The sequence below is a fragment of the Pelodiscus sinensis genome, chromosome 4 (assembly GCF_049634645.1).
Source record: "Pelodiscus sinensis isolate JC-2024 chromosome 4, ASM4963464v1, whole genome shotgun sequence".
In the NCBI taxonomy this organism is placed as follows: Eukaryota; Metazoa; Chordata; order Testudines; family Trionychidae; genus Pelodiscus; species Pelodiscus sinensis.
The window spans coordinates 128,288,211-128,316,153 of NC_134714.1; the positions used below are offsets into that span (position 1 = coordinate 128,288,211).

The following is a 27,943-nucleotide window of genomic DNA, read 5'->3' on the forward strand; positions in this document are numbered from 1 at the left end:
TTTTTTTTCCTCAACAACTTTGGTCTTTCCCCCTTTTTTCCCCCCTTCAACAGAATTTTTTCCCATTTTTTGGGGGGGGTCAGTCTATTTGTTTCTACCATCCGGCAACCCTATGCCCAGTATTTTCTGAATTTTTTTACAGGACAGGAGGTGAAAATACTGATCAGCTCCCCACTCCCATTGCTGCCCTTTCTTTAGGAGAAAATACAATGGGCGCCTTGTCAGCAAACATTTCAATCCAATCTCTCGAGAAATTCAGGGTTCCCAAAAGGGCTCTTTTCCCAATATGACCCCTAAATACTTTACCTCTTGCTGCACCGATTGGGCTTTGGCTCGGCTAACCTTGAATCCAGTGTCTTGGATGATCTGTAACACACGCTCTGTTATCCTAGCAACTTCTTTTTTATTGTCCCCATGCACTAGTATGTCAACAACATAGGAAATTACTCCCTTTTGGTCTGCAGGGGTCAACGTTTCCCACATTTTAACTACATGCGAGTGACAAATTGCAGGGGCGTTATGAAAACCCTGCGGGACTCTAGTGAAACAGAGCTGCTGTCCCCTGCAAGTGAACCCCAATGTGTACCAAGACTCAGGGTGCAAAGGAATGGCAAAGAAGGCATTTGCTAAATGTGTTACTGAGAACCACTGGGCTCCAGCTGCTACTGCAGCAACCACTTCTTAGTACTTAGCCACGACTGGAGCAGTGGCAGGGGTAACTGCATTTAATGCTCTAAAATCCACTGTCATTCGCCGGGTTTTTCCATCCCCTTTCAGTACAGGCCAAACTGGGGCATTATTAGTGCTGGCCATTTTCACAATAACACCCTGCTCTAGCAAAGTGCCAATGGTGGATTTTAATCCTTCCTCTGCCTCCTGGGGATATTTGTATTGCTGCTGTGGAGGAGGGTCCGGTCCTCGAATTAAAACCTGAGTATCAATTTTTTCACACTCCAATTTATTTTTAACTCAAACCCTGGGAAATTTTTCCACCCATGGGTCCTCTTCTTCTGCTTGCCCTCCTGGGGCCTTTACAGCCGCACATCGATGTATGGCATTAATGTAGGGGGTGTCTGGATCTGCTGGCTCTTCACCATTTGCCCATAAAAGCCCATTGGCTAAATCCACTGTCAGCCTCCCTTGACTAAAGTAAGGCATTCCCAATATTCCACCCTCCTTGTTCCCATTCACAGTGGGATCCTGTTTCTGAACACAGTATTTGATCCATGACTCCTGATTCCGTCTCATCTCTCTTTTGGCTCCCCAGCCATCATGAGTTTCTTCCACACCTCTTCTCTCAATGCATCTCTTGCACCCTCAGCCCAATGGCCGCTATTCTGCACCTGATCCCCATTTCTTCCTCTTGCTCCTCTGCCGTTCATTGCACCTCTCTGTCCTCTTCCTTTCCCATGCCACTGTACACCAGGCCCCTTTTCCCCTGGTTCCCCTCGGAGATCCGGGGGCCTGTTGTTGGTAAAAGTTACTGTCTGTACAGGCTCCAGGCTCCTCTCCTTATTTCCTTTTCCTGCCTGTCCGTGTGTGTCTCGAAACACTGTTGCTGCTCGAAAAATATTCTGCTTTAACTCTGGGTATCCCCTACCTGGATCTATGGGTCCTAAACTCACTTTCATCGTTGAATTCAAGCCATCGAGCAGGGCAGTCTTAAAAGCCAATGTACCGAAATCAGGGGCAGTTCCTCGAACCACTGGCACAACCCCAGAGGCCATGGCCAAAATCTTCTTCTTCATCATATACGGTTCTGGGGAGTCCCCAGGGCCCTGTTCTGTTACATGGAACAGTTTCCCCAGCTGTTTGGCCAACATCACCACCCTCATGACTTCCTTCACCCCATCCCATCCAGTACCAGCAACACCATTTCCACCTAGTCGCCCCTCAGCACTGCGTATCGCTGCCCAATCAGAGGCACTAGTACAGGCCTGGGCCAGAACCTCATAATCTGCCGGCCTCCACCCCGTCCGGGACGACACCTTCACCATCCAATCCAGACCCGGCTCCTTCTTTAAGGGTCCCAATAGCTAAGCAGATGCCTGGACCTGGTCTGGGGTAAAATCAGAACCCTCAGTAACGGTTTGTCTGGTTTGCCTTTGTTGTTGTGCATCATCCGGGTCGGGTTCCTCGCTTGTTACCAGCCTCGTGATCTCTGGAGCTACAGGATTGAGCTCCTGTGTCTATAATTTCCAATCCTGCAGTTCCCTGTGTGCAGGGGCATAGGGCCCCTCAGGAAGAGCATCTGGGGGGTCTGGGCATCCAGGATCCTTCCAACTAGCCCTATTCCAAGTGTCCTCCCAGGTGTCTATGTCCCTAGTGCCCAAACACACTCCCCTGTACTGCTGCTACAATGCCTCTCTGGGCTCCCAACCTGCTTTCCAGCTTCTCTATTCGCTGCCTACACGCTGTGTGATCACTGCCTGTCTGGGCCCGATCCTTATTGTCCTGTAACACTGCTCTGACGGCTGCCTGTGCATCTCCCAACTTCATTTGCAACGCAGAGAGCTCCCTATTCAGGCTTTCCACTGTCTGCTTTAGAGGCTCAGACTCTCCTGGTTTTGCTCACAGAGCGGTTCCATTCGGTAATACAGAGGCTGCCCTGGCACATTCAGATGCTTTATACTGAGCCAGAGTGTCCTTGACTATAGCCACATCGAATTTGTAATCCTCCAGTTGCCATTCCTGGAGAGCTACCGGGCTGGGGAGATTGGTGACTGCTTTCCACAATGCCCAGGCTGCTGCTGCTTTGACAGCCTTTTTCTTTGGTTTCAGTTTCATGCACTTACAGAATGTTTCAAACCCCTTACACGCAGAATCCAGGGCATCCCTCCCCTGGAACGAGTCTAATCCCCATGGGCCTGGACTCCATTCCACTACCCATTTAGCAAGGAGAGGGGGCTCCTCAGCTAACACCCCCCCCACCCCCGGTCCCTTTGCTTGGTTTCCATTCCCTCCTGCAGCTTCAGGGCGAACATTCTGCCAAGCAGGCAGTGACCCTTTGACACAATGCCACAAGTACCCTGCAATTACTGTGTTTGGCTGGATCACTTCCATCCAGACGCCCTTAGGCTGCCCACATTCTCCACCAAATTTGTTACCCGCTCAAATTTCTCTATCCCTTCCACACTGTAAGGACACACACCCACCCTTACCCAATTCCTAGGGCTCAGGGCGCATCTTCCTGTGGGTTTTGCAGGATATTTAGCCACTGAAAGAGCCTCACACAGTAATGTCCTTATCCTCTATTTATTGACAATTCCCAAACAAGCAGAATACACATGCTAAGCACACAGTGTCATGCTCACCAATCCAGGTGCAGGCAAACTTCTCCTGTTGGCCAGACAACTATCAATAAACTAGTGAAATACATTGGAGATGGGGCTACTATAAGGTGAGCGCATAATTGGCGGGATAACCGTTCTCAGGGAGTAGTTATTAATGGTTCACAGTCATGCTGGAAGGGCATAAAAAGTGGGGTTCTGTAGGGATTGGTTTGGAGATTGGTTCTGTTCAATATCTTCATCAACAATTAGATGATGGTGTAGAGAGTACGCTTATTGTTTGCGGATGATACAAAGCAGGGAGAGGTTGCAAGTGCTTTGGAGGACAGGGTCTTAAATCAGAATGATCTAGATAAACTGGATTAATGGTAAATAGGATGATATTTAATAAGGACAAATGCAAAGTGCTCCACTTAGGAAGGAACAATCAGTTTCACACATACAGAATGGGAAGTGACTGTCTAGGAAGGAGTCCTGCTGAAAGGGATCTAAGGGTCATCGTGGACAACAAGCTAAATATGAATCAACAGTGTGACACTGTTGTAAAAAAAGCAAACATGATTCTGGGATGCATTAACAGGAGTGTTGTGAGCAAGACACAAGAAGTCATTCTTCCGCTCTACTCTGCGCTGATGAGGCCTCAGTTGGAATATTGTGTCCAGTTCTGGGCACCGCATTTCAAGATAGATGTGGAGAAATTGGAGAAGGTCCAGAGAAGAGCAGCAAAGAATGATCAAAAGTCTTGAAAACATGAGCTATGAGGAAGCCTGAAAGAATTGGGCTTGTTTAGTTTAGAAGAGGAGACTAGGAGGGGATATTATAGTGGTTTTCAGGTATATAAAAGGGTGTCAAAGGCAGGAGAGGGAAAACTATTCTTGGCCTCTGAGGATAGGACAAGAAGCAATGGGCTTAAACTGCATCAAGGGAGGTTTAGGTTGGACATTAGGAACAATTTCCTGTCAGGGTGGTTAAACACTGGAATAAGTTGCCTAGGGGAGTTGTGGAGTCTCCATCGCTGGAGATACTCCAGAGCAGGTTAGACAGACACCTGTCAGGGGTGATCTAGATGGTGCTTGGTCCTGCTGCGAGTGCAGCAGATTAGACTTGATGATCTCTCAGGGTATGTCTACACTACAACGTTAATTCGAACTAACTTAGTTCGAATTAGTTAATTCAAACTAAGCTAATTCGAACTAACGGATCCAGACTAAAAAGCTAGTTCGAATTAGCGTTTTGCTAATTCGAACTAGCATGTCCACATTAAGTGGACCCTGAACTGGGGTTAAGGATGGCCAGAAGCAGTGCCGGCAGGGCATCAGAGGAGGACTTAGAGCGTGGAGATGCTGTCTCAGGCTAGCCGAGGGCTGTGCTTAAAGGGACCCGACCCCCATCCCGGACAGACAGTTCTCAGGGGTGCCCCACTTGCAAAGCAGTCGTGGCTTGGAGTGCCCAGACTACCCACACTGAGCACATCACAGCACTCGGCCATCACCCCAGCTGCACTTGCCGCAGGCTGCCATCTGGAGAGAGGGGGCAATTGGGGGGCTGCAGGAGAGCTTCCACCCCCAGAAGCCCGCAGAGCCAGCCCAGTCCTCCCCATCGGGGGCGCGTACCCCATTCCTCCCTCACCTCCTTCCACTTACCCTTCCCTAGCCCCCGTTCCTGATGTACAAAATAAAGAAAACGTGTCTTCCAAAATGGAATCTGTCTTTATTGAACAAAACTGGGGGAGACTGGGGAAAGGAGGTGGGAGAGGGGAAGAGAGAGGCTGGGAGAGGGGAGGGCAACTAAAATGATGAAGGGTTGGGAACAGGTCCCATATGAAGAGAGGCTAAAGAGACTGGGACTTTTCAGCTTAGAAAAGAGGAGACGGAGGGGGGACAGGATAGAGGTCTCTAAAAGCAGGAGTTGGGTGGAGAGGATGCATACAGAAAAGTTCTTCATTAGTTCCCATAAAGAAGGACTAGAGGACACCAAAGGAAAGGAATGGATAGCAGGCTTCAAACTAGTAACAGAAAGTTACTGGCCATCGTGTGAGTCGCCCAGGGCCCGGGCTGGGGAGGGGAGATGCGAGAGCGGGGGGGGGGGGGCAGGGGAGCAGAGCTGGGCTGGAGGAGATGGAGGGAGGCCTGGCAGCACTGGGCAGTGGGAAGGGTTTGGCTCTGGCCTGTCTCGGCAGTGGCCTGCCCAGATCTAACGTCCCCGCCCGTCCGGGGCGCGTCCCCACAGGTTCCCTCTGGAGCACTTTGGGAAGCTCTACGGGCTGGTGATGGGCCTGTCGGCCGTGGTGTCACTCCTGCAGTACCCCTGCTTCGCGCTCGTCAAGGGACCGCTCGGCGACGACCCCTTCTATGTGAGTGGCCGGGCCTGGGGAACGTGATCGACCCCCCCGCAGTGAGAGACGAGGGGGGCCCCCGCCGGGCCTGGGGAACATGATCGACCCCCCGCACTGAGAGACGGGGGGCCCAGTGCCCGGCCTGGGGAACGTGATCAACCCCCCGCAGTGAGAGACGGGGGGAGCCAGCACTGGTTTTGGGGAACGTTATTGTCCCCTTGTAGTAAGAACCTCACTCCTGTGTTGTTCAAAATCTGATTCTCCCACCCAGGTGAACATCGGCCTCAACGTCGTCATCCTGCTGGCCTTTGTCAGCCCGCTGGTGGTGCTGCGGGAGTGCCGGCGCCGGGCGAAGGAGCAGGACGAGCCACGCGCCGACCCATCCCCTCCGGCCCTGCACAAGGCTGGGGTGGAATCCTCCATCTGACCCCCCCTCCCATGGTTCTGGGGGGGCTGTTCCCCCCACCAAAAGGGAACGAGGAAAGGGAATTAGAACGGATCCCGGCCCCTCCCCAGCTGGGGCCCTCCACCCAGGATTGGCACTGCCAGCTCCAGCCAAACGCTGGCTGCGGTGCGGGGTCACGTTGGGCCCTTTGGTCCAGAGACTTGATTTTCTCGGTGTTTGTAGAGCCGGGTGGGTATAAATCCCTCCGTGCTCCGAGGTGCCTGGGGGCAGCGCTGGGGGGTATTTCAGGCCCCTCTCTTGGCAGGCTGCCTTCTAGCGCCCCCGGTTTCTCTTTTTTATGACCGTGATTTTGTAGCTTTGTTGTAGCAGCGAAGGAGCCGGATGCTCCGGCGCCTTTATCCTGGAAATCGCATAAATGCTAACGCGGCGCTAACCCAGCTCTGCACGGCGCCCGTGGGACAGGTCGCCCCCAGCCCGTGCTGCCCACTTTGTGCCCATCTTGTCTGACCTCCGGAAAACTCCCCCAGTGCTGGGGAACCCACCAAGCCCGGGAGGAGGATCCAGCAGGGACCCAGGCTCCTGCTAAAATCGTGCCCCCTGTTCCGGGTGGGGATCTGGTGGGCTCTGGCGCCCACCCCTGCTCGACTGCAGAGCCTCTGCGCTGAGGCATCTCCTCCCACAACAAGCCCCCTCAAAGCTGCTCTCAGGGTAGTGAAATAGCTGATGCCTCCTGATAGCAGCCTACAGCATGGGCTGCAGCCCCCTGCTCCCTCCTGGGCCCGGCCTCTCTGATCCCTTTGCTTGCTGGGCATGTCCCAGGGGGACCCCAGAACTGGACACGGTCCCCAGCAGCAATAACTCCCCCTGCTACCTCAGGTGGGGTAACCCCCAGCCTCTCTCCCCACCCCGGCCACCCCCTCCCACTCCAGACTCCCACCCCAGGAGGGCAAAGCCCCAGCCTCTCTCCCAGTCCTGGCGCAGCCCCAGCAGGAAGGAGCGAGGCCAGGGGTGCTGAGCGAAAAGCTGTTTTATTGCAGGGAGTCACAGGCCATAACCAAGAGTTGGGGGCAGCGGCTGGCCTGGGGAGCTGTGCGGGGGCTGGGAGGGGAGCCGACTCCAGCGAGCTTGGTGGCAGGGTGGAGCAGGGAGGCCCAGGCCACCAGAGCGATGGGGGCAGGTCAACCCCACAGCGGGAGCATCCCCCTCAGTATTCGCAGACATAGGGCAGGCGAGTTCTGCAACTGAGGCATCTCCACAGACCAGCTGGAAGAGAAGGGGGGGTCAGTTCCCTCCAGGCTGGCACCTGGAACCCTCCCCTCCGCCCCCCCCCCCCCCCCCCCGCCTCACCCCTCATCATCTTCATAGGAATGGCCAGACTGGGTCAGACCAAAGGTCCATCTACCCCAGTGTCCTGTCTGCTGATTGTGGCGTATACCAGGTGCCCCAGAGGGAAGGAACACAACAGACAATCATCCCTCCCCTGTCACTCACCTCCAGAGAAACAGAGGCGAGGGACACCCTTCCTAGCCACCTTGGCTAACAGTCATTGATGGACCTAACCTCCATGAATCTATCTCGCTCTTTTTTGACCCCTGTTAAAGTTCCAGCCTTCACTGCATCCTCTGGCAAGGAGTTCCACAGGTTGACAGTGCGCTGAGTGAATGCAAACTTCCTTTTGTTTGTTTTAAACCTGTAGCTAGAGTTGCCAGGTGTCTGGTGTTTGGGCCTTCTGTCTGGTCAAAAAATTCAGAAAATACCGGCCATGTGGAATGTCCACTATTTTCTGGTTTTCTCCAGATCCCTATGGCCCAGACGCCCGGTTCCCCTACCCCAGGACTCTTCTTCCCCAAGCAGTGACGAGATCCCCATCTCCACCCTGTGCCCCCCCAACCCTTGGGGTGACTCACTTGCAGTGCACATGGACACACAACGTGTCCATCTGCTATTGGGGTACCCTCGGGCCCAGTTGGAGTAGTTCCAGGTGCTGCGGTCGATCCAGTGGGCACGCACACAGTTGGACTGGAGGAGGGAGGCACAGTTGAACTGGGGTAGGCTCAATGCTGTCCCATCTTCAGGGCGCCCTGGGGAAACCCCCCTCCCTTGAGGGCCGGGGCCTTCGCTCCCAGGAGCTTCACGGGGGTGGGGGTCTCAGTGAGGGGCTCTGGTTTGGGGGCCAGACCCCAGAGCAGGGTGCCCCTGGCATTTGCTGGCCCTAGTCTCTGCCTTGTTCCCCATCCTAGGCAACTGAAGGTCAATGGGCCCCAAGGAAATGATCAGCCAGAGGGGGCAGCTGGGACCCACGGCTGAGCCGGCTGAGCCATCCAGGGCTGCCTCTCAGGGAGCAAGCGGGGGTGGCCGGGGGCCGGGCTCCGGCTGGGATGCACTGAGCTGCCGTGGGGGCCGGATCCTCCTGCCCATGCTGCAGGCCCAGGCAGGGCACAGGGGAGACTGGGGCAGCGGGGCTGGACCTCTCCTTACCCTGCGGGAGGCGTATGCACCGATCCACACGTCGCTGCGCTTGGTGCGGGCGCGAACCGTGCATTGCAGGTGATGGTTGACCGCACGGCTGTGGATGGAGGCCAGGCGGCCGTGGTAGCAGCGGGAGCACTGACGCTGTGGGGAGAGGTGAGAGGGCAGCCAGGGCTCCAGGCACACAGTGACATCCACCAGCCAGTGCCCCCCCACGCCACCTCCTGCCCCTATGCCCCCTCCACTGCCCCATGCACCACTCACACCACAGCCCTCCCATTGCCTCCATGCCCCCTTCCCATGCCCGCCACCCTCCATGCCATCAACTCTCCCTATGCCAACCCTGCTCCCCCTCCGATGCCTTCACTGCCCCACGCTCCCTCCACTGCCTCTCTGGGCCTCCTAACTCACCTCCTGACCCATCTGTGAGTCCCCCACCCACCTGCCCCCTGCTCCACTCACCTGAGCACGCCTAAAGGTCTGGCAACTTCTCACAAGCACATAGCGGTAGGTGCGGCCCCCAGTGCCTGGCACGACCATCCGGACGATCTCACTCTCCGTGGGGCAGGGTGTCTCTGGCTCCCCAGACTCCTCCTCACCCTCTTCATCCGGGATCTCCTGCTCTAGGGCACCTGCATCTGGGGGGGTGCATACACCAGTGGACCCTTCCAGCCCCAAGACAGAGCCCAGCCCTGGAACAATCCATGAATGCAGGGGGCTGGGAGGGGCCAGGGGACCCTGGTGTCCGGGCTGCTGAGGGTGGGGGAGTCATTGGGAGGTTAGGGGATGCTGGGGTCCGGAATGGAGAAGTTCGTGGGAGATTGTGGGGCCAGGGAACCCAGGTGGCCAGCCCAGAGTGGGGCTGTGGGTCGGTGAGAGCACAGATCTGGGGGTACTGGAGCCCTGTCCTGTCCTTGCTGGGGTCTGACCCAACCCAAGCAGGGTGTGCAGGAGGGGAGGTTCCCATTGGGGAGATGGCCTATAGGACAGACCCCCCCCCCCCCGGTGTAGGGGAAGGGCTGTAACCACAGGGACTTGGGCCCCAGAACTTACCAAGCTGGTGAGCAGAGACGGCCCCTAGCAGGGCAAGTGCCAGGACCAGGGACAGCTTCATCTTGGGTGGAGCTGGGGGGTGAACTGCTGTGAGACACAGATTGACCCCCCCAATTCCTCCCACCCCCACCGAGCCCAGACTGACCGCTCCGCTTAGAACCCCACCGCCCGGCACTGCACCTGCCCTGTACCACAGGCACCAGCAGTATGGGCACCCACTGGCTATGGAGAGAGACTGTCAGGGAGAACAGCATGGGGCGTTAGCCTGTGGAACTCCCTGCCACAGGATATAAGAACCAAGTGCACTGAGCAATACCAGGCCTCTCTGGGCATCAGGGGCCAAGAATGAGGCCTCACAAGCTCAGGCTGAAGGGCAGGAGCTGAGCAGGCCCTGGGGTCAGGCTGGGATTTGCCCCAGCCACAGAGAGATGAATTATGGGAGTCACCTCCTCTGGGCATCTAGAGCTGGCTGCTGAGAGCCAGGAGTGATGCCCTCCCCCCGGCACAGATCCCCGTCACCTCCCCCCGCAGCCCCTGGGGCCACCCAGAGACCCCGCTCACCTCTGTGACAGCCACCAGTCCGGGGAGCTCTGCCTGGTCCAGCCGTGCCAGCCCCTTATACTGGGCTGGAGCAGGAAGCTGAAGATGGGGAAAGAGCCCAGCTCCCAGCCCCTTGTGCTCCCCCCTCCCTGCCCCCCACAGCTTGTGACGCGCACCCTGGGCTGTGTCCCCCCAGGTGCCTCATGTCGCCCCCTAGCGGCTATCAGGGGAGTTCACAAATGAGCTGTTTAACCCCTCCTCCAGCTCAGCCCCCCCCCCCCCCCCCGCTCTCAGGTTGCAGGTTCCCTGCAGATAAGCATCTCCCCGCCGGCCGCTTTCACAAGGGGATTGACACAGTAACGGCCGCGCTGGGACCCCGATAACCCGGGGCCGTTACACCGCAGGGCCTGGCCGCAGGGAACCGGGCAGCCCCCAGCGGGGCTAATGCCAGCTCCCCCTGAGTGCCGGGGTCAGGGTCCTGTCCCCTCCCCTGCTGGGTACTCACTGGAGGTGACCCTCAGAGCCAGAGACACCCCCCCCCCCCACTGCCAGGGGCCAGTGCACTATGGGGCTGGAGTGGGGCCCTGCCCTGCCTGCTGGGACTCATGAGCCTGGAAGTGGGGGCCTGGCCAGAGCTGAGCTCTGGGGCATCAATGGCCCCTCCCAATTCCCCTAGTGCTGCCATAGATGCTCCCTGCAGCTGCCCCCATGAGATGTGGGGGGCCCTGTCTGCTCCTGCATCTCCCCAGGTGCTGGCCCTGCCTAGAGACCCCCATTCTTGTGCTTAAAAGAAGCACCTGGGACCTTTTCAAGGGGATAAGGCAACACGCCCCGTTCATTGAACATACATAGATCAATCAATACTTATCAGATGCAGATGCTACATTACTCTCATGCTCTCTCTCTCACACACACATGCATGCTCCGTCTTCTTGTTTCCAACTCCTGCTCCCCCTAACTGCACTGGCCAGGTGAATTAGGTCGAGGGGAGGGAGGGGGGAGCAGGGCTTCTGCCAATCCGGATCGATGCTCCCATGTTTACAAGACGAAAACCCGGGGTCCCTCTGCGAGATGCCTCGTATTTATCCCTCTCTTGCAGCCAGTCAGTCATCAGAGAGTTCTTCCAGGGACAGGCACTTGCTGCTTGACTCCCAAGGAGTCTGTACCTCCAGTCTTCTTTTCCCATAAGCTCACTTCACAGGTATCATCTTGGATCTGGCTCCCAACCTCTCTCCACCCCTGAAACTGCTGCTGGAGGTGCTCACCTTTCACCCTCCATTCATTTCAACAGGACAGTCAAGGAAAGGGGAGAGATCTATTCTTCTCCTAGCAAAAGACATTTTTCTTTACCTTAACTGAGTGGGCCCCACCACAGCGCCCATGGGTGCCATGGCGCCCGCCGGGCCAGTCCTGTGCGCCCGCTGAGTGATCCGGGCTGGCCCCACCCCTGCCCCCGGGCACGCGGCACATTGGTGGCGCCAGCTCCGGGCGCGCAGCATGAGGGCGGCGCCAGCCCTGGGCACACGGCACGTGGGTGGCACCGGCCCTGGGTGCATAGTGCGTGGGCAGCCCCAAAAGATTGAGGACCACTGCCTTAATTATTCCCAAGACCTATAGCATAAAGAGCTGGATTCAAGTTTCTATGGAAGACTGGATACAAGGTTTCTCTTAACACAAGGGACTCTATAAGAAGGCTTAACATGCAGAAATATCTAAAAGGACAAGATCTAGATCTAGCAAAGGACTTACGACGTTTTACGAGAATGATACATGATTATATGGAAATGTTACAGAGATTTATCCACACCGCCCCCCACCCCTACGGAGCAGAGCGCAGCCTCTGCAGAGAGACCCCAGCCCGGCCTGGAAGACTCCCAGGACTAATGCCTAGTTCGAATTAAGCAGTTTGGATTAAGGGCTGTGTAGCCACTTAATTCGAACTAGTGGGAGGCTAGCCCTCCCCAGCTTTCCCTGGTGGCCACTCTGGCCAACACCAGGGAAACTCGTCTGCCCCCCTCCTGGCCCCGGAGCCCTTAAAGGGGCACGGGCTGGCTACGGTGCCCGTGCCAGGTGCAAGCCTGCCCGCACCCAGCCAGCAGACCCTGCACCTGGCATGGCATGAGCCAGCCACCCGCTGCCACCCAGCCCTCCCCCTCTTCCCGGGACCAGGCTGGCGGCTCCCAGGAGCTTGGCCAGGACCGCAAGAGGCGGGCACCCGCCTGGTCTAATGCGGAGATCGTGGACGTCATCCAGGTTTGGGGGGAGGCCTCCAACGTCCACAACCTCCACACTAGGCACAGGGAAGTGGCCGTCTAGGGCAGGATAGCTGCCAGCCTGGCCACCAAAGGCCACATGCAAACCCAGGAGCAGGTTTGCGTGAAAATCAAGTTGGTCCAGTGAGACCCCCAACCCTGAGCCCTGAGCTTAGAACATAAGAACATAAGAATGGCCGTACTGGGTCAGACCAAAGGTCCATCTAGCCCAGTAGCCTGTCTGCCGACAGCGGCCAACACTAGGTACCCTGGTGGGGATGGACCAAAGACAATGACCAAGCCATTTCTCTTGTACCATCCATCTCCAGCCTTCCACAAACAGAGACCAGGGACACCATTTCTACCCCCTGGCTAATAGCACTCCATGGACCCAACCTCCATGCCTTTATCTAACTTCTCTTTAAACTCTGTTAAATCCCAGGCTTCATTTGCAACTTCGGTTGCCTACATTAACCACCCTAGTTCGAACTAAGTTGGTAGTGTAGACATACCCTTATAGTTCTAGCCTTCACAGCCTCCTGTGGCAAGGAGTTCCACAGGTTGACTATTTGCTTTATGAAGAAGAACTTTCTGTTATTAGTTTGAAGCCTGCTTCCCATTCATTTCATTTGGTGTCCTCTAGTCCTTATATTATGGGAACTAATGAAGAACTTTTCTTTATGCACCCTCTCCACACCACTCATGATTTTATAGACCTCTATCATATCCCCCCTCAGTCTCCTCTTTTCTAAGCTGAAAAGTCCCAGTCTCTTTAGCCTCTCTTCACACAGGACCGGTTCCAAACCCCGGATCATTTTAGTTGCCCTTTTCGGAACCCTTTCCAAGTCCAAAACTTCTTTTCTGAGGTGAGGAAATCACATCTGTACACAGTACTGAAGATATGGTGTACCATAGTTTGATACTTCCCGTCCTCCTTCTTCCCCTGGCTTCCCCCTTCCAGCTCCCTCCTCCCAGGTTTCCCCCTCCCCTCTCCCACCCTCTCTCTTCCCCTCTCCCACCTCCTTTTCCCAGTCTCCCCAGAGGTTAACTCCCCTCCCCAGTTTTGTTCAATAAAGAGAGTTTCTATTTTTGAACACACGTGTCCTTTATTTTGTACATCAGGAAGGGGGGCTAGGGAGGGGTAAGTGGAAGGAGGTGAGGGAGGAGTGGGGTACGAGCCCCCAATGGAGAGGACTGGGGTGGGTCTGCGGGCTCTTCGGGGTGGAAGCTCCTCCGGATGGCAGCCTGCAGCAAGTGTAGCCGGGCTGATGGCCGAGTGCTGTGATGTGCCCAGTGTGGGCACTCAGGGCACTCCAAGCCAGGACTGCTTTGCAAGCACGGAACCCTGAGAACTGTCTGTCCGGGGTGGGGGTCAGGTCCCTTTAAGCACAGCCCTCGGCTAGCCTGAGACAGCAGCTCCACACTCTAAGTCCTAATCTTTTGCCCTGCCGGCACTGCTTCCGGCCATCCTTAACCTCGGTTCAGGGTCCACTCAATGTGGACATGCTAGTTCGAATTAGCAAAACACCAATTCAAACTTGATTTTAGGTCTAGATGCACTAGTTCGAATTAGCTTAATACGAATTAGTGCTGTCGTGTAGACATACCCTCAGTACGTAGATGTGTACTGCGTGAGTGTGTCTACCAGCCAGGCACTACACAGCTATGCAGTAGATAGGACAGGGGTGGGGGCAGGATGGATTCCCTGGGGCCACTGGGACCATCAGCGGGATGGGCAGCACCCCGGGATCTGCGTGCACCCAAGTCAGCCCTCCTCCCTGACAACTGGTTCTTCCCTGGCCAGCCCCATGCCCTAACCCCTCCCCCCCAGCCCTGATTCCCACTACCTGGTGTCTCCTCCGATCTCCCTGGCCAGCACTGTTCCCCTATACTCCCGCCTGACCAGCCCTGATTCCAGCCAGCCGGTACCCCTGCACCCCCGATCTCCCTGGCCAGCCCTGCTCCCCCGATCCCCTCCCTGCCAGCCCTGCTCCCCCCCGACCACCTCCTGGCCAGCTGGCGAGTTCCCCCTAGCCAGCTCCACTCTTCCTAACCCCCTCCCAGCCAGCCCTACTCCCTGCTGGTTGGTTCCCCCTGATCTCCCTGCTCCCCTGGATCTCCTCCTGGCCGGTCCCCCCCCATCCGTTCTGAGATCATGTGTCTGGTATTTTTTTGAACCCCATCTGGTAACCCTAGCTGTGGGCAAGTTGTGGCCAGGGCTGGGAGCTGTGGGGTGGGACGAGGCAGGAGCCAGGCCAGGCCAGGGCAGTGTGGACTGGGCACTGAGAGCAGCACTGACGGGGGGCTGGTGCCAGGGCGCTGCGCAGCTCCACCCTGGGTCTGCCAGTGTCGGCGGGGGAACGTTTCCAGCCCCTGAGCTGCAGCCCCACTGGGCAGGTCCCCGTGGCCGTGCGGGAGAGAGGGGACCCTGGCTCTGAGGGGCACCCCCCAGGGAGTACCCGGCAGGGGAGGGGAGAAGACCCCGACCCTGGCACTCAGGGGTAGCTGGCACTAGCCCTGTTCCCCGTAGCCTGGCGCCTGGCTCTGCGGCCTGCGGAGTAACGGCCCCGGGTTATCAGATGGCCCAGGCGCGGGGTCCCAGCGCGGCCGTTACTGTGTGAAATGCCCCTTGAGAAACCAGCCCGGCGGGGAGATGCTTATCTGCTGGGAGGCCCTGAGCCCGCGGGGCCTGAGGGTGGGGCTGCGAGAGGGCTGCAGGCGGCATCTGACAAGAACGCTCCTCAGTCCCGACTCGCAGCCCCTGCCAGCCTGTTCCTCGGGTGCCCCTCGGTCCCACCCCAACCTGCACCCCAGCCCTGGGCTCCCTGCCCCATACACAGACTCTAGGCCATGTCCCCTCCCAGGTCTCCTGGGTCTGCCGCTTCCTGCCTATCCCCCCGAGGGGCCGTGTTCCTGCCTCAGCAGGGGGCAGCGGACTCGCAGGGCGGCCGTGGGGCCTAGTGGAGGGCGCATTGATCGGGGCAGGGACAGGCTGTCCCACAGCCCCACTGGGTGACCTTGGCCATGTCCCGTCCTGCTCTCATCAGTGTCCCTGTGGGCTGTGCTGAGGCAGAGGGGCAGATCTGGGTTCTCCCCCGGGCCTGCCGGGGAGAGTCCAGACACAGGAGTAGCACAGACACGTAAGCGGTGCTTCCTGGCCCGTGTGGCTGGCGTTGCCATCGCCTCTGATCAGCGCCGGACCGGCCGGAGCAAGCGCTCAGCTCCTCATTCCCGGCCTGCCGAGCGGGGGCCAGGAAGAGCATCCTGAACCCCTGCTCAGGGGAGCCGTCATATGTGCTGGCGCATCGGGGCTCCCCTGATCCTGCACCCCCATAGCAGTGGGAACAGACTCCGCCAGCCAGTAGAACAGAGGGGGGTTATTGCTTCTCCATGATAGCACAGTTGTGATGTAGTTATAGGAGTCAGGGGCAGGATGCCTCAGACCCCTTGGCTTAGGGGGTCCATTCTCCCCCCCCCCCCTCGGGAAGAGCCTTGTTACCTGGTCAGGTTGGGCCTAGGGTTAGGGCCAATACACACGTGGCTGACTCAGTGGAAATCTCCCATCCCAGCGCAGGGGGACACCGGGTCCTGGAGCAGACAGCACCCCCACTACGCCACCTCGCACCACAGCCTGGGGCAAACGGGGGCTCCCCTTGGGGGAACTCAGCTTGCGAGCTGTCAGCTGCAGCAGAAGTTGGACCGGTGCCCGTACAGCCCCCAGCTGTGTGAGCTAGTCGGGGCAGCCACACCTGGGTCCCTCCTTGGTCCAGCCAGGCCGCCACTCACAGAATTCGGGCTCCCCAGCCACTGCCCTTCGCACCGTCATTCCCTCAGCAGGCCGCACCCTGCGCCCCAGGGCGGGGGAGTCGTCCCCCAGCAGGGAACGTGCCCCCCACCTTCCCCTTTCCCCTGTGCCCTCGCCAAGCTGGGAAACTCCCCCCATGGGCAGCGCCCCACTGGTCAGTGGGGAGGCCCCTGCCTGGTGCAGGGCAGCAGGGCACAGACTCAGTGCCCGGAGGAATGCGTGTCAGAGGCGTGTTGGAAGAGCAGGGGTGGGGGCGCCCAGGGCTGGGCTTGCAGGGGCTGCGAGGTGGGACAGGGGCCAGTGGCCACAGAGCCGGGCACGAAGCTCCAGTGGGCGTGGAAGGGGCAGGGCCCTGGGCGGAAGGGGGGTCGGGACGAGCCTCCCTGTCTTCTCCCAGCCACACCCCATCACCTGGGCTGACTGACATTCTGCGCCAGGCAGCCCCGGCGCCAGAGCCAGAGGGAGGCCGCGCAGAGACAGGGGAAGGGGGGAGCCAGGCCGCTGGCTGGGTAGAGGCTCAGCCCTGCCCTTGGAAGGAGCCACACGGGGCCGGGGTGAGGGAAGCGGTTTTATTGTGGGGAGTCCCAGGCCAGGCCTGAGCGCAGGGGGTGGGGCTGCCCCCAGGGAGCTGGGGCAGGGCTGGGACCTGCGGCACAGGGCGAGCCGGGTGCAGGGAGCAGGGGCACCCCCGGCAGGTCGGAGCAGGGCGGCCCAGGCCGGCACAGCAGGGAGGGCAGCAGGACCCCGGGGGGGAAGAAACCCCTCAGGGAAAGCGTGAAGGGATCTCGCAGATAAAGGGCAGACGAGTCTCGCAGCTGATGCTTCTCCAGTGACCCCCTGGCAGAGAGAGCAGGTTAGTGCCCGCCGGCCGGCACCTGGCACCCCCCAGCCCAGTTCCTCCTCCAGGGCCCCCCCAGCCCAGTTCCTCCTCCAGGGCCCCCCCAGCCCAGTTCCTCCTCCAGGGCCCCCCCGAGTCCCAGTTCCTTTCCCCAACACCCAGGGGCTGCCATCCACCCCGTCTTTACCGGGACGTCGGCTCTGCAGGGGGAGGGGCTGGCATAGGATCCACAGGGAACCCCAGGCCCTTTCCCAAGCAGCCCAGGCTACTGCAGAGCCAGTGGGTCCCAGGGCTAGAGCCAGGGGCTGTGGCTCCAGGGGGGGGGGGGCAGGACCGACCAGCCCCAGGCACCTCGTGGACAGCCAAGCTCATGGGGCCCCCAAACATGGGGCGGGAGGGCTGGGACCAAACCCTGAACTGCCAGAGCCCCCAGCGCTGCCTCCCAGGGGCTGCCCGGAGCAGGGACCCGGCTGTGGGCTTGGAGCTGCTGTGGGGGATGGGTCATTTCCCACCACCAGGGCACTTGGGGGTCTCTGAGGCAGTCCCAGGTGGGCAGCAGGGCCTTACAAAGGAGGAGATGACGCCCCCGACCCACACCTGGCCCCGCTTGGATAACAGATGCTTCTTTATCTCTTCGGTGTGGATGGAGGCCAGGCAGCCACCGAACTTTGTGCACGTTTTCCGTGGGGAGAGATTGTGGGGTGCCCCACTGAATAGCCCTCAGCCACTGCCCCAGGCGCCAGCTCCCATCCCCAGCCTCCAGCCCCATGCGCCAGAGCCTGCCCCCCATTCTCCAGCCCCACGTGTCAGCCCCCCATCCCTGGCCTCCAGTCTCATGCACCAACCCCTGATTCCCATTCTCCAGCCCCACAGACCAGCTCCCACCCCCGGCCACTGTGGCGGCGCATCGCAGTTCCCCCACCTCCTGCACCCCCGTAATGGCCCGAACAGACTCCACCAGCCAGTAGAATAGAGGGAGGTTACAGCACAGCACAGATGTCATCTGGTTACAAGGCCAGGCCTAGGATGCCTCAGCCCCCCTTGAGATGGGGGAGTCTGGGCCCCTAAATCCCAGCCCCTTGCTTAGGCTCCTTCCTCCATGATTCCAGACAGAAACTAAAACCCTCTCCCAGCCCTGCCCCCCAGCCAGGTGCTGGTCTCCGGCTTCCTCCCTTTGTCTCCCTCCCTGGGAGGCTGAGCCGGGGTGTCTGGGTTAATTCACATATGGGAGAGTCAGTGAGAATCTCCCATCCCAGCGCAGGGGGACCCCGGTCACAGAGCAGACAGCCCCCCCACTACGCCACACCCACGCGCCAGCTCCTGTCCCCCATTCTGCAACCCCACATGTCACCCCCCATCTCCGACCTCCAGCCCCACGAGCCAGCCCCTGATTTCTGTTCTGCAGCTCCGCTCCCCAGCCCCACACATAGGGTAGCCAGATGGTTTCAACAAAAATACCGAACACACTTGACATGACATGACAATCGACATGACATCTTAGTTAGAAGATACCCGACATTTCTATTTTCTCATTTCTATTTTCTCAATTTGTTTCCCAAACAGAAAGCTCAAATACTGGACCGTCCGATTGAAAACCGAACACCTGGCAACCCTACCCACACGCCTGCGTCCACTCCCAGCCTCCAGCCCCACGTGCCAGCCCCCAACCTTACACACTGTAAGCCAGTCCCAGGCACGATCCACCCTCAGCCTTGGTCCCCCTCCATCCCCCGTGGAGCACACACTGACCCCCAGCCTGGGCCTCCCTCCATCCCCCATGGAGCCCACACTGACCCCCAGCCTGGGCCTCCCTCCATCCCCCATGGAGCACACACTGACCCCCAGTCTGGGCTCCCCGCCATCCCCCGTGGAGCCCACACTGACCCCCCAGCCTGGGCCCCCCTCCATCTCCCAGGGAACCCACATTGACCTCCAAGCTGGACCCCCACCACCCACCTCACTGAGACCAAACTGACAAACTGCCCCCCGCCCCTCCAGCTTTCATCTTTGACTTCCCCTCCAGCCCTCCCAGCCCCTTATACCGAGCTGGGGCAGGAAGCTGGGAGGGTGGGGAAAGAGCTGCTATCAGCTCCCAGCTCCCGCCCCCCATGGCTCACAGCAGCCCCCTTCCCCCCCCCCAGCCTGGGCTCTGACCCATTGGCTGCTTCATGTCGCCCCCTAGGGGCCATGAGGGGGCATCCGACTCCCTATACACCAGGGCTGGGAACCTTTTAGGGGCTGGGGGCTGCTGACCCCTCCCCTCACTGATGTGGCCCCCAGCTAAGGAGAAAGACACTCCCCGCGCTCCCCTCCCACACCAGAGCCTAGCGGGGCCCAGCCTGGTACATTCTGTGTCCTCCACCCCTGCGGTGGGGCAGTGGGAAACTCCCCCAGCAGGGGCAGGGCCACTTTGGTCAGTGGGGCAGGCCCCTGCCTGGTGCTGGGCAGCAGGACACTGAGTCTGGCCTGGGGAGCGCTGCTGTCAGTCACATGGCCCTGCTCCCTCTCCCCCCACACTCGCTCCCCCCCCCCATCCCAGCCCCGTTCTCAGGCTGCGGGTTCCCTGCAGATAAACATCTCCCCGCCCGCTGGGCCGCTTTCACTGGGGCATTGATAGTAACTTTGGGAACCCGATAACCGGGGGCCGTTACACCGCAGGGCCTGGCCACAGGGAACGGGGCAGCCCCCAGCGGGGCTAGTGCCAGCTCCCCCTGAGTGCCGGGGTCAGGGTCCTCTCCCCTCCCCTGCCAGGTAATCTCTGGGGGGTGCCCCTCAGAGCCAAGGACCCCTCTCCCATGGGCCTGTGCACGATGGGGCTGATGGGGGGTGACCAGACAGATCCCGTCACATGGCCCTGCCCTGCCTGCGGTGAGCAGGGGCACTGGGACCCCCAACCTGGGGGGCAGGATCTGGTCAATGCAGAGCTCTGGGGCAACAACAGGCTCCCCCCACTCCCCATAGTGCCCCCCACAGCTGTCTCTGATGCCCCCTGCAGCTGCCCTCTGCCCCCAAGAGGAGGGGCCCTGTCTGCTCCTGCATCACGCCGGGCCCGGCCATGCACAGGGGCGCCTGCCTCCCGCCCCCAGAGACCTCAACCCGGCCTGGAAGACTCAGAGTGACAAGCATCTGCCCCGCCCAAGCTAGCAGCATTCAGGGCTGTGAGCGCTGGGGTTACCCCCGGGCCTCCCAACACCTGTCCAGTGAGCAGGTCAGGCCGGGCCTTGGCCAGGTGCATCCTGGGAGAATCGCTCAGTGGGGAGGTGACGATGGGTTTAGCTGCCCAGTGGGCAGGACAGCAGGCGGGAGTCGGGTCACCTGGGTTCTTCGCCTGGCTGCAGTGGGATCATGAGACAGTCATAGCCCAGTTCCATGTCTCAGTTTCCCCTGCCCACCGTTCTCTGTTCATCCTGTGAACTCCTTGGGCCGGGCTGTCTCTTGCTTGCTCTCTGCAGCACCCGGCACCGCGGGGGCTCTGGTCTCGGTGGGCAAAGCCAGGCTGTCCAGGTGGGGATGGGAATTCGGGGTGTGACTCACCGAGGGAGGCTGCCCCAGCCAGCAGTGTCACTATGGCCCAGGCTCATGACACCTTTTGCCCAGAAGCGGGACAAAGGCTGGAGGTGGGGTTGCCATCAGACAGAGCTGGGCTGCTGGGGCGTGTGATTGAGTCTGGCTGGCTTGGGGTGCAGAGATGGGGGGCAGGACTGTGGGTTCTGATCAGGGCCGGCCCGAGCCCTTTAGGTGCCCTGGGCCCGGGCGCGTGGCGCTGCCCCCTGGCGCAGGGCGCATGCACGGGCCCGCCTATGGGGCGCAGGCCCGCTCCCCGGGGCACTTGGTGCATTTACGGGCCGGTAACGGCCACTGGCGCGCAGCCTGGGGCCTGCCCCTGGGCGCATGGCGCATGCACTGCCAAGCCTGGCCTGGTTAGCGCTGCTGGCGCACGCCGGGCTGCGCAGGGCCCCACAGCCGTTGGGGGAAGGGCGCTGCTGCCCGGCGCCGCGGGGATGTGCGTGGGCCGGTGCTGCGGGAGCCGGGCACCCGGCTCCTGAGGGCAGCTATAGTGGGATGCCGCACGCCCCTCACAGCTGCCATCAGGCGCCCCCTATCGATTGGCACCCTGGGCAGCTGCCCGGCTCGCCCATGCCTCCGTCCAGCCCGGGTTCTGATCCCCCCCTCTCTCCAAGATGGATGGTGCCAGCTGCTGCTGGTTCCCGTGCTGACCCGTCTCTGCTACGCTGTGTCCCTGAACCAATAAACCTTCTGTTGCACCCGTTGGCTGAGAGCCACCTCTGGCTGCGGATGGGGGTGCAGGGCCCGGTGGCACCCCACCCATCGGTGACCGTGGATAACACGTTTCTGAGCAGCGGGCATCTCCGTTCCCCCACTGGACTTGGCGCAGCCACTCGCTGGGTGCTGAGGGGCTCACATCCATGCAGAACTGGGGGGCAGAGGGGCTGGCTGTGGGCGGGGGGGGGATGGAGGGACAGTCCCATGCAGGGCTGGGGGGCAGTGGGGCATGTGTGTGGGGGGACAGGCCCATGCAGGCCTGGGGGGCATTGATGCTTCCCATGGAAAGGTCGAGTGGAAGGGGAGCGGCCCTGCCAGCCGGGGGGGACCGGGAGAGGCCTGCACCCTGCCCAGAAGGGGCCGTCTCCATGGGAGACAGATGATCTGCCCCTGCCCCGGCTCTGCCTGAACTGGGCCTGCGCTGGGCTGAGGCCGCCCAATCCCTCCAGAGGGGCCCCAGGCCGGGGGGGGGCAAGGCCTGAGCTTGGCCTGGGGGACGGCGACACCGAGGCAGAGGGAGCCGGGACGCATCCCGCAGAGCCGGAGTCTTGGGGCTGGTGGCCTCTGCCCACGGCCTCAGCCCTGAGCCTGGCACTGCCCAGCCAGAGAGGGAGGCCTCTCAGCTGCCCCAGTCCCCCTGCCCTGTGTGTCTCCCAATGGCGCAACCCCTCTCCCCGGGGGCAGGGAGCCGACCCCATTCCCTGGGAGCGGGCCTGCGAGATGCGAGGGCTCCAGGTCTCAGCCACAGCCCGGCCCAGATGGCTGGAGAGGAGGCTGGGGAGATTCGGGGCAGGCTGGCGCAGTGAACCCTGCACTGGACCCTGGCAGTGGGGGGGGGTGTGCACTGGACCCTGGCAGTGGGGGGGGGGTGTGTGTCTGGCTCAGAGGGGCACCCCCCAGTGAGTACCCGGCAGGGGAGGGGAGAGGACCCCAGCACTCAGGGGGAGCTGGCACTAGCCCCGCTGGGGGCTGCCCCGTTCCCTGTGGCCAGGCCCTGCGGTGTAACGGCCCCGGGTTATCGGGTCCCAGCGCAGCCGTAACTGCGTCAATCCCCTTGTGAAAGGGAGATGCTTATCTGCAAGGAACCTGCAGCCTGAGAGCGGGGCTGGGATGGGCAGGGGGGCGGGGGAAACAGCTGATTTGTGAACTCCCCTGATGGCCACTAGGGGGCAACATGAGGCAGCTGGGGGGGGCACAGCCCAGGGTGGGTGTCACAAGCTGTGGGGGGCAAGGAGGGGGGAGCACAAGGGGCTGGGAGCTGGGCTCTTCCCCCATCGCCAGCTTCCTGCTCCAGCCCAGTATAAGGGGCTGGCACGGCTGGACCAGGCAGAGCTCCCCGGACTGGTGGCTGTCACAGAGGTGAGCGGGGTCTCTGGGTGGCCCCAGGGGCTGTGGGGAGAAGAGACGGGGACCAGCCCCAGGGCAGGATGGTCACTCAGCAGGGCCTGGCTCTCAGGAGCCAGCACTAGATGCCCTGGGGAGGTGACTCCCATAATTCATCTCTCTGTGACTGGGGAAAATCCCAGCCTGACCCCAGGGCCTGCTCAGCTCCTGCCCTTCAGGCTGAGCTCGTGAGGCCTCATTCTTAGCCCCTGAAGCTGCCTTGATGCCTGTGGAACTCCCCGCCACAGGATATAAGAACCAAGTGCACTGGTATTGCTCAGTGCACTTGGTTTCTTTATCATGTTGCAGGGAGTTGCACAGGCTAACGATCCATGCTGTTCTCCCTCAGGGTATGTCTACACTACAGCACTAATTCGAACTAACTTAATTCGAATTAGTTGATTCGAACTAAGCTAATTCGAACTAGTGCATCTAGACCTAAAAACTAGTTGGAATTAGCATTTTGCTCATTTGAACTACCATGTCCACATTGAGTGGACCCTGAACCGAAGTTAAGGCTGGCCGGAAGCAGTGCCGGCAGGGCATCAGGTTAGAACTTAGAGGGTGGAGCTGCTTTCTCAGGCTAGCTCAGGGCTGTGCTTAAAGGGACCCTGACCCAAGCAGTCCTGGCTTGGAGTGCCCTGAGTGCCCACACTCGGCACATCACAGCACTCGGCCATCAGCCCGGCTGCACTTGCTGCAGGCTGCCATCCAGGGTGGTCAATCGGGAGGCTGCAGGAGAGTTTCCACCCTGAGGAGCCCGCAGAGCCACCCCAGTCCCGCATTGGGGGCTCGTACCCCATTCCTCCCTCACCTCCTTCCACTTACCCCTCTCTAGCCCCCCTTTCTGATGTAAAAAATAAAGGACACGTGTTCAAAAATAGAAACTCTCTTTATTGAACAAAACTGGGGGGGGGGGAGATAACCTCTGGGGAGACTGGGAAAAGGAGGTGGGAGAGGGAAAGAGAGAGGGTGGGAGAGGGGAGGGGGAAACCTGGGAGGCGGGAGCTGGAAGGGGGAAGCCAGGAGAAGAAGGAGGAGGGAAAGTATCAATCTATGGTACGCCCATATCTTCAGTACTGTGTACAGATGTGATCTCCTCACCCCAGAAAAGATATTTTGGCCTTGGAAAGGGTTCCGAAAAGGGCAACTAAAATGATCAGGGGTTTGGAACAGGTCCCATATGAAGAGAGGCTAAAGTGACTGGGACTTTACAGTTTAGAAAAGAGGAGACTGAGGGGGGATATGATAGAGGTCAATAAAAGCATAAGTGGTGTGGAGAGGGTGCATAAAGAAAAGTTCTTCATTAGTTCCCATAATATAAGGACTAGAGGACACCAGATGAAATGAATGGGTAGCAGGCTTCAAACTAATAACAGAAAGTTCTTCTTCACAAAGCAAATAGTCAACCTGTGGAACTCCTTGCCGCAGGAAGCTGCAAAGGCTAGGACTATAACAGAGTTTAAAGAGAAGTTAGATAAAGTCATGGAGGTTGGGTCCATGGAGTGGTATTAGCCAGGGGGTAGGAATGGTGTCCCTGGTCTCTGTTTGTGGAAGGCCGGAGATGGATGGCATGAGACAAATGGCTTGCTCAGTGTCTTCGGTCCATCTCCTCCGGGGTAGCTGGTGTTGGCCGCTGTCGGCAGACAGGCTACTGGGCTAGATGGACCTTTGGTCTGACCCAGTACGGCCATTCTTATGTTCTTATGTTCTAAGCTCAGGGCTCAGGGTCGGAGGTCTCACTGGACCACCTTGATTTTCATGGAAACCTGCTCCGGGGCTCGCATGTGGCCTTAGACAGCTACTTTCCTGTGCCTAGTGCGGAGGTCGTGGATGTTGGAGGCCTCCCCGCAAACCTGGATGAGGTCCACGATCTCTGCACTAGACCAGACAGGCGCCCGCCTCTTGCGGCCCCGGGCAGGATCTTGGGTGGGAGCTGCCAGCCTGGTCCCGGGAAAAGGTGGAGGGCTGGGTGGCAGCGGGTGGCTGGCTCGAGCCGTGCCAGGTGCAGGGTCTGCTGGCTGGGTGCTGGCAGGCTTGCACCTGGCACGGGCACCGTAGCCAGATCGTGCCCCTTTAAGGGCTCCGGGGCTTGGAGGGGGGCAGACGAGTTTTCCCAGAGTGGCCACCAGGGAAAGCTGGGGAGGGCTAGCCTCCCACTAGTTCGAATTAAGGGGCTACACAGCCCTTAATTCGAACTACTTAATTCAAACTAGGCGTTAGTCCTCGTAGAATGAGGTTTACCTAGTTCAAATTAAGTTCAAACTAGCGGTTTGTATGTGTAGCGCCTCTCAAAGTTAATTCGAACTAATGGCTGTTAGTTCGAATTAACTTTGTAGTGTAGACATGCCCTGACAGTCTCTCTCCATAGCCAGTGGGTGCCCATACTGCTGGTGCCTGTGGTACAGGGCAGGTGCAGTGCCGGGCGGTGGGGTTCTAAGCAGAGCGGTCAGTCTGGGCGCGGAGGGGGAGGGAGGAATTTGGGGGGGTCAATCTGTGTCTCACAGCACTTCACCCCCCAGCTCCACCCAAGATGAAGCTGTCCCTGGTCCTGGCACTTGCCCTGCTAGGGGCCGTCTCTGCTCACCAGCTGGGTGAGTTCTGGGGCCCAAGTCCCTGTGGTTACAGCCTTTCCCCCACCCCGGGGGGTGTCTGATCTATAGGCCATCTCCCCAATGGGAACCTCCCCTCCCGCACACCCTGCTTGGGTTGGGTCAGACCCCAGCAAGGACAGGACAGGGCTCCAGTACCCCCAGATCTGTGCTCTCACCGACCCACAGCCCCACTCTGGGCTGGCCACCTGGGTTCCCTGGCCCCACAATCTCCCACAAACTTCTCCATCCCGGACCCCAGCATCCCCTAACCTCCCAATGACTCCCCCACCCTCAGCAGCCCGGACACCAGGGTCCCCTGGCCCCTCCCAGCCCCCTGCATCCATGGATTGCTCAAGGGCTGGGCTCTGTCTTGCGGCTGGAAGGGTTCACTGGTGTGTCCACCTCCCCAGATGCGGGTGCCCTGGAGCAGGAGATCCCGGATGAAGAGGGTGAGGAGGAGTCTGGGGAGCCAAAGACACCCTGCCCCAAGGAGAGCGAGACCTTCCGGATGGTCGTGCCAGGCACTGGGGGCCACAACTACTCCTATGTGTTTGTGAGCCGTTCCCAGACCTTTAATAGTGCCCAGGTGAGTGGAGCAGGAGGCAGGTGGGTGGGGGACTCACAGATGGGTCAGGAGGTGGGTTGGGAGGCCCAGAGAGGCAGCGGAGGGAGCATGGGGCAGTGAAGGCATTGGAGGGGGAGCAGGGTTGGTGTAGGGAGAGTTGATGGCATGGGGGATTGCGGGCATGGGGCAGGGGGCATGGAGGCAATGGGAGGGCTGTGGGGACTGTAGGGACAGTGGCTGGTACATGGGGCAGTGGAGGGGCATAAGGGCAGGAGGGGGTATAGGGGCACTGGCTGGTGGACGTGATTGTGTCCGGGTCCCTGGCTGCCCTCTCACCTCTCCCCACAGCATCTGTGCTCCCACTGCTACCACGGCCGCTTGGCCTCCATCCACAGCCATGCAGTCAACCAGCAACTGCACCGCACAGTTCGCGCCCGCACCAACCGCAGGGACGTGTGGCTCGGCGGGAAAGCCTCCAAAGGGGTAAGGAGAGGTCCAGCCCCGCTGCCCCAGTCTCCCCCGTATCCCGCCTGGGCCTGCAACATGGGCTGGAGGATCCAGCCCCCACGGCAGTTCAGTGCATCCCAGCCAGAGCTCCCGGCCCCCGGCCGTCCCCGCTTGCTCCCTGAGAGGCAGCCCTGGATGGCTCAGCCGGCTCAGCCGTGGGTCCCAGCTGCCCCGTCTGGCTGGTCGTTTCCTTGGGGCCCATTGACCTTCAGTTGCCTAGGATGGGGAACAAGGCAGAGACTAGGGCCAGCAAATGCCAGGGGCACCCTGCTCTGGGGTCTGGCCACCAAACCAGAGCCCCTCACTGAGACCCCCACCCCCGTGTGGCTCCAGGGCCATGGTAGCTCCTGGGTGCGAAGGCCCCGGCCCTCAAGGAAGGGGGGTTTCCCCAGGGCGCCCTGAAGATGAGACAGCATTGAGCCTACCCCAGTTCAACTGTGCCTCCCCCCTCCAGGTGTTCTTTAAGCGCACCCACTGGATGGACCACAGCATCTGGAACTACTCCAACTGGGCCCCAGGGTACCCCGCTAGCTTTAGGACACGTTGTGTGTCCATGTGCACCGCAAGTGAGTCACCCCAGGCACTGGGGGGGAGCAGGGTGGAGATGGGGATCTCATCACTGCTTGGGGAAGAAGAGTCCTGGGGTAGGGGAACCGGGCGTCTGGGCCATAGGGATCTGGGGACTTGGCCTTTTCAGTTTAGAAAAGAGACTAAGGAAGGATACGCGAGAGATCTATAAAATCATGAGTGGTGTGGAGAAAGTGAATAAGGAACAGTTTTTACTTATTGCCACAAGATAAGAACTAGGGGTCACAAATGAAAATAATTGGCTGCGGGTTTAAAACAAACAAAAGGAAGTTTTTATTCAGGCAGCGCACTGTCAACCTGTGGAACTCCTTGCCACAGGATGCAGTGAAGGCTGGAACTTTAACAGGGTTCAAAGAAGAGTGAGACAGATTCATGGAGGTTAGCTCCCTCAATGGGTGTTAGCCAGGATGGGTAGAGATGGTGACCCTCGCCTCTGTGTCAGAGTCTGGCAATGGGTGACAGGGCAGGGATCACGTGATGATTCCCTGTTGTGATCCCTCCCTCTGGGGTATCTGGCATTGGCCACTGTCAGCAGACAGGACACTGGGGTAGATGGACCTTTGGTCTGACCCAGTCTGGCCATTCCTATGAAGATGATCAGGGGCGGGACCGGGGGGGGTTCCAGGTGCCAGCCTGGCGGGAACTGACCCCCCCCTTCTCTTCCAGATGGTCAGTGGAGATGCCTCAAGTGCGGAAATCGCCTGCCCTTTGTCTGCAAATACTGAGGGGGATGCTCCTGCCATTGGGTCACCCTGCCCCCATCGCTCTGCTGGCCTGGGCCTCCCTGCTCCACCCTGCCACCCCTGCTCCCTGGAGTCGGCTCCCCTCCCAGCCCCCCACAGCTCCCCAGGGGGAGGCAGCCCCTGGCCCCCACTCTTGGTCATGGCCTGTGACTCCCTGCAATAAAACAGCTTTTCTTTCAGCACCCCTGGCCTCGCTCCTTCCTGCTGGGGCTGGGCTGGGTGGGAGGGGGGGCCGGGACTGGGAGAGAGGCTGGGGCTTTGCCCTCCTGGGGCAGGAGTCTGGAGTGGGAG

The 27,943-nt window shown here is 59.8% G+C and overlaps 3 protein-coding genes across 3 annotated transcripts; 2 read left to right on the plus strand and 1 right to left on the minus strand.

Annotated features, from left to right (window-relative positions):
- Positions 1–5,459: 5,459 nt before the first annotated feature.
- LOC142829019 (equilibrative nucleobase transporter 1-like) lies at positions 5,460–6,510 on the plus strand. Its single transcript, XM_075926074.1, has 2 exons — positions 5,460–5,643; positions 5,897–6,510. Exons 1-2 carry the CDS (start codon positions 5,560–5,562, stop codon positions 6,050–6,052), a joined length of 240 nt encoding a protein of 79 aa, XP_075782189.1. The 5' UTR covers positions 5,460–5,559; the 3' UTR covers positions 6,053–6,510.
- A 536-nt stretch (positions 6,511–7,046) lies between these two features.
- Positions 7,047–10,248, minus strand: LOC142829020 (bone marrow proteoglycan-like). Its single transcript, XM_075926075.1, has 6 exons — positions 10,115–10,248; positions 9,554–9,625; positions 8,963–9,138; positions 8,510–8,644; positions 7,939–8,050; positions 7,047–7,294 (listed from the first exon to the last, which is right to left on the minus strand). Exons 2-6 carry the CDS (start codon positions 9,612–9,614, stop codon positions 7,236–7,238), a joined length of 543 nt encoding a protein of 180 aa, XP_075782190.1. The 5' UTR covers positions 9,615–9,625; positions 10,115–10,248; the 3' UTR covers positions 7,047–7,235.
- Positions 10,249–22,550: 12,302 nt separating this feature from the next.
- On the plus strand, positions 22,551–27,874 carry LOC142829282 (proteoglycan 3-like). The gene is made up of 6 exons (XM_075928589.1): positions 22,551–22,631; positions 25,178–25,249; positions 25,660–25,835; positions 26,163–26,297; positions 26,776–26,887; positions 27,576–27,874. Exons 2-6 carry the CDS (start codon positions 25,189–25,191, stop codon positions 27,632–27,634), a joined length of 543 nt encoding a protein of 180 aa, XP_075784704.1. The 5' UTR covers positions 22,551–22,631; positions 25,178–25,188; the 3' UTR covers positions 27,635–27,874.
- The last annotated feature ends 69 nt before the right edge of the window (positions 27,875–27,943 follow it).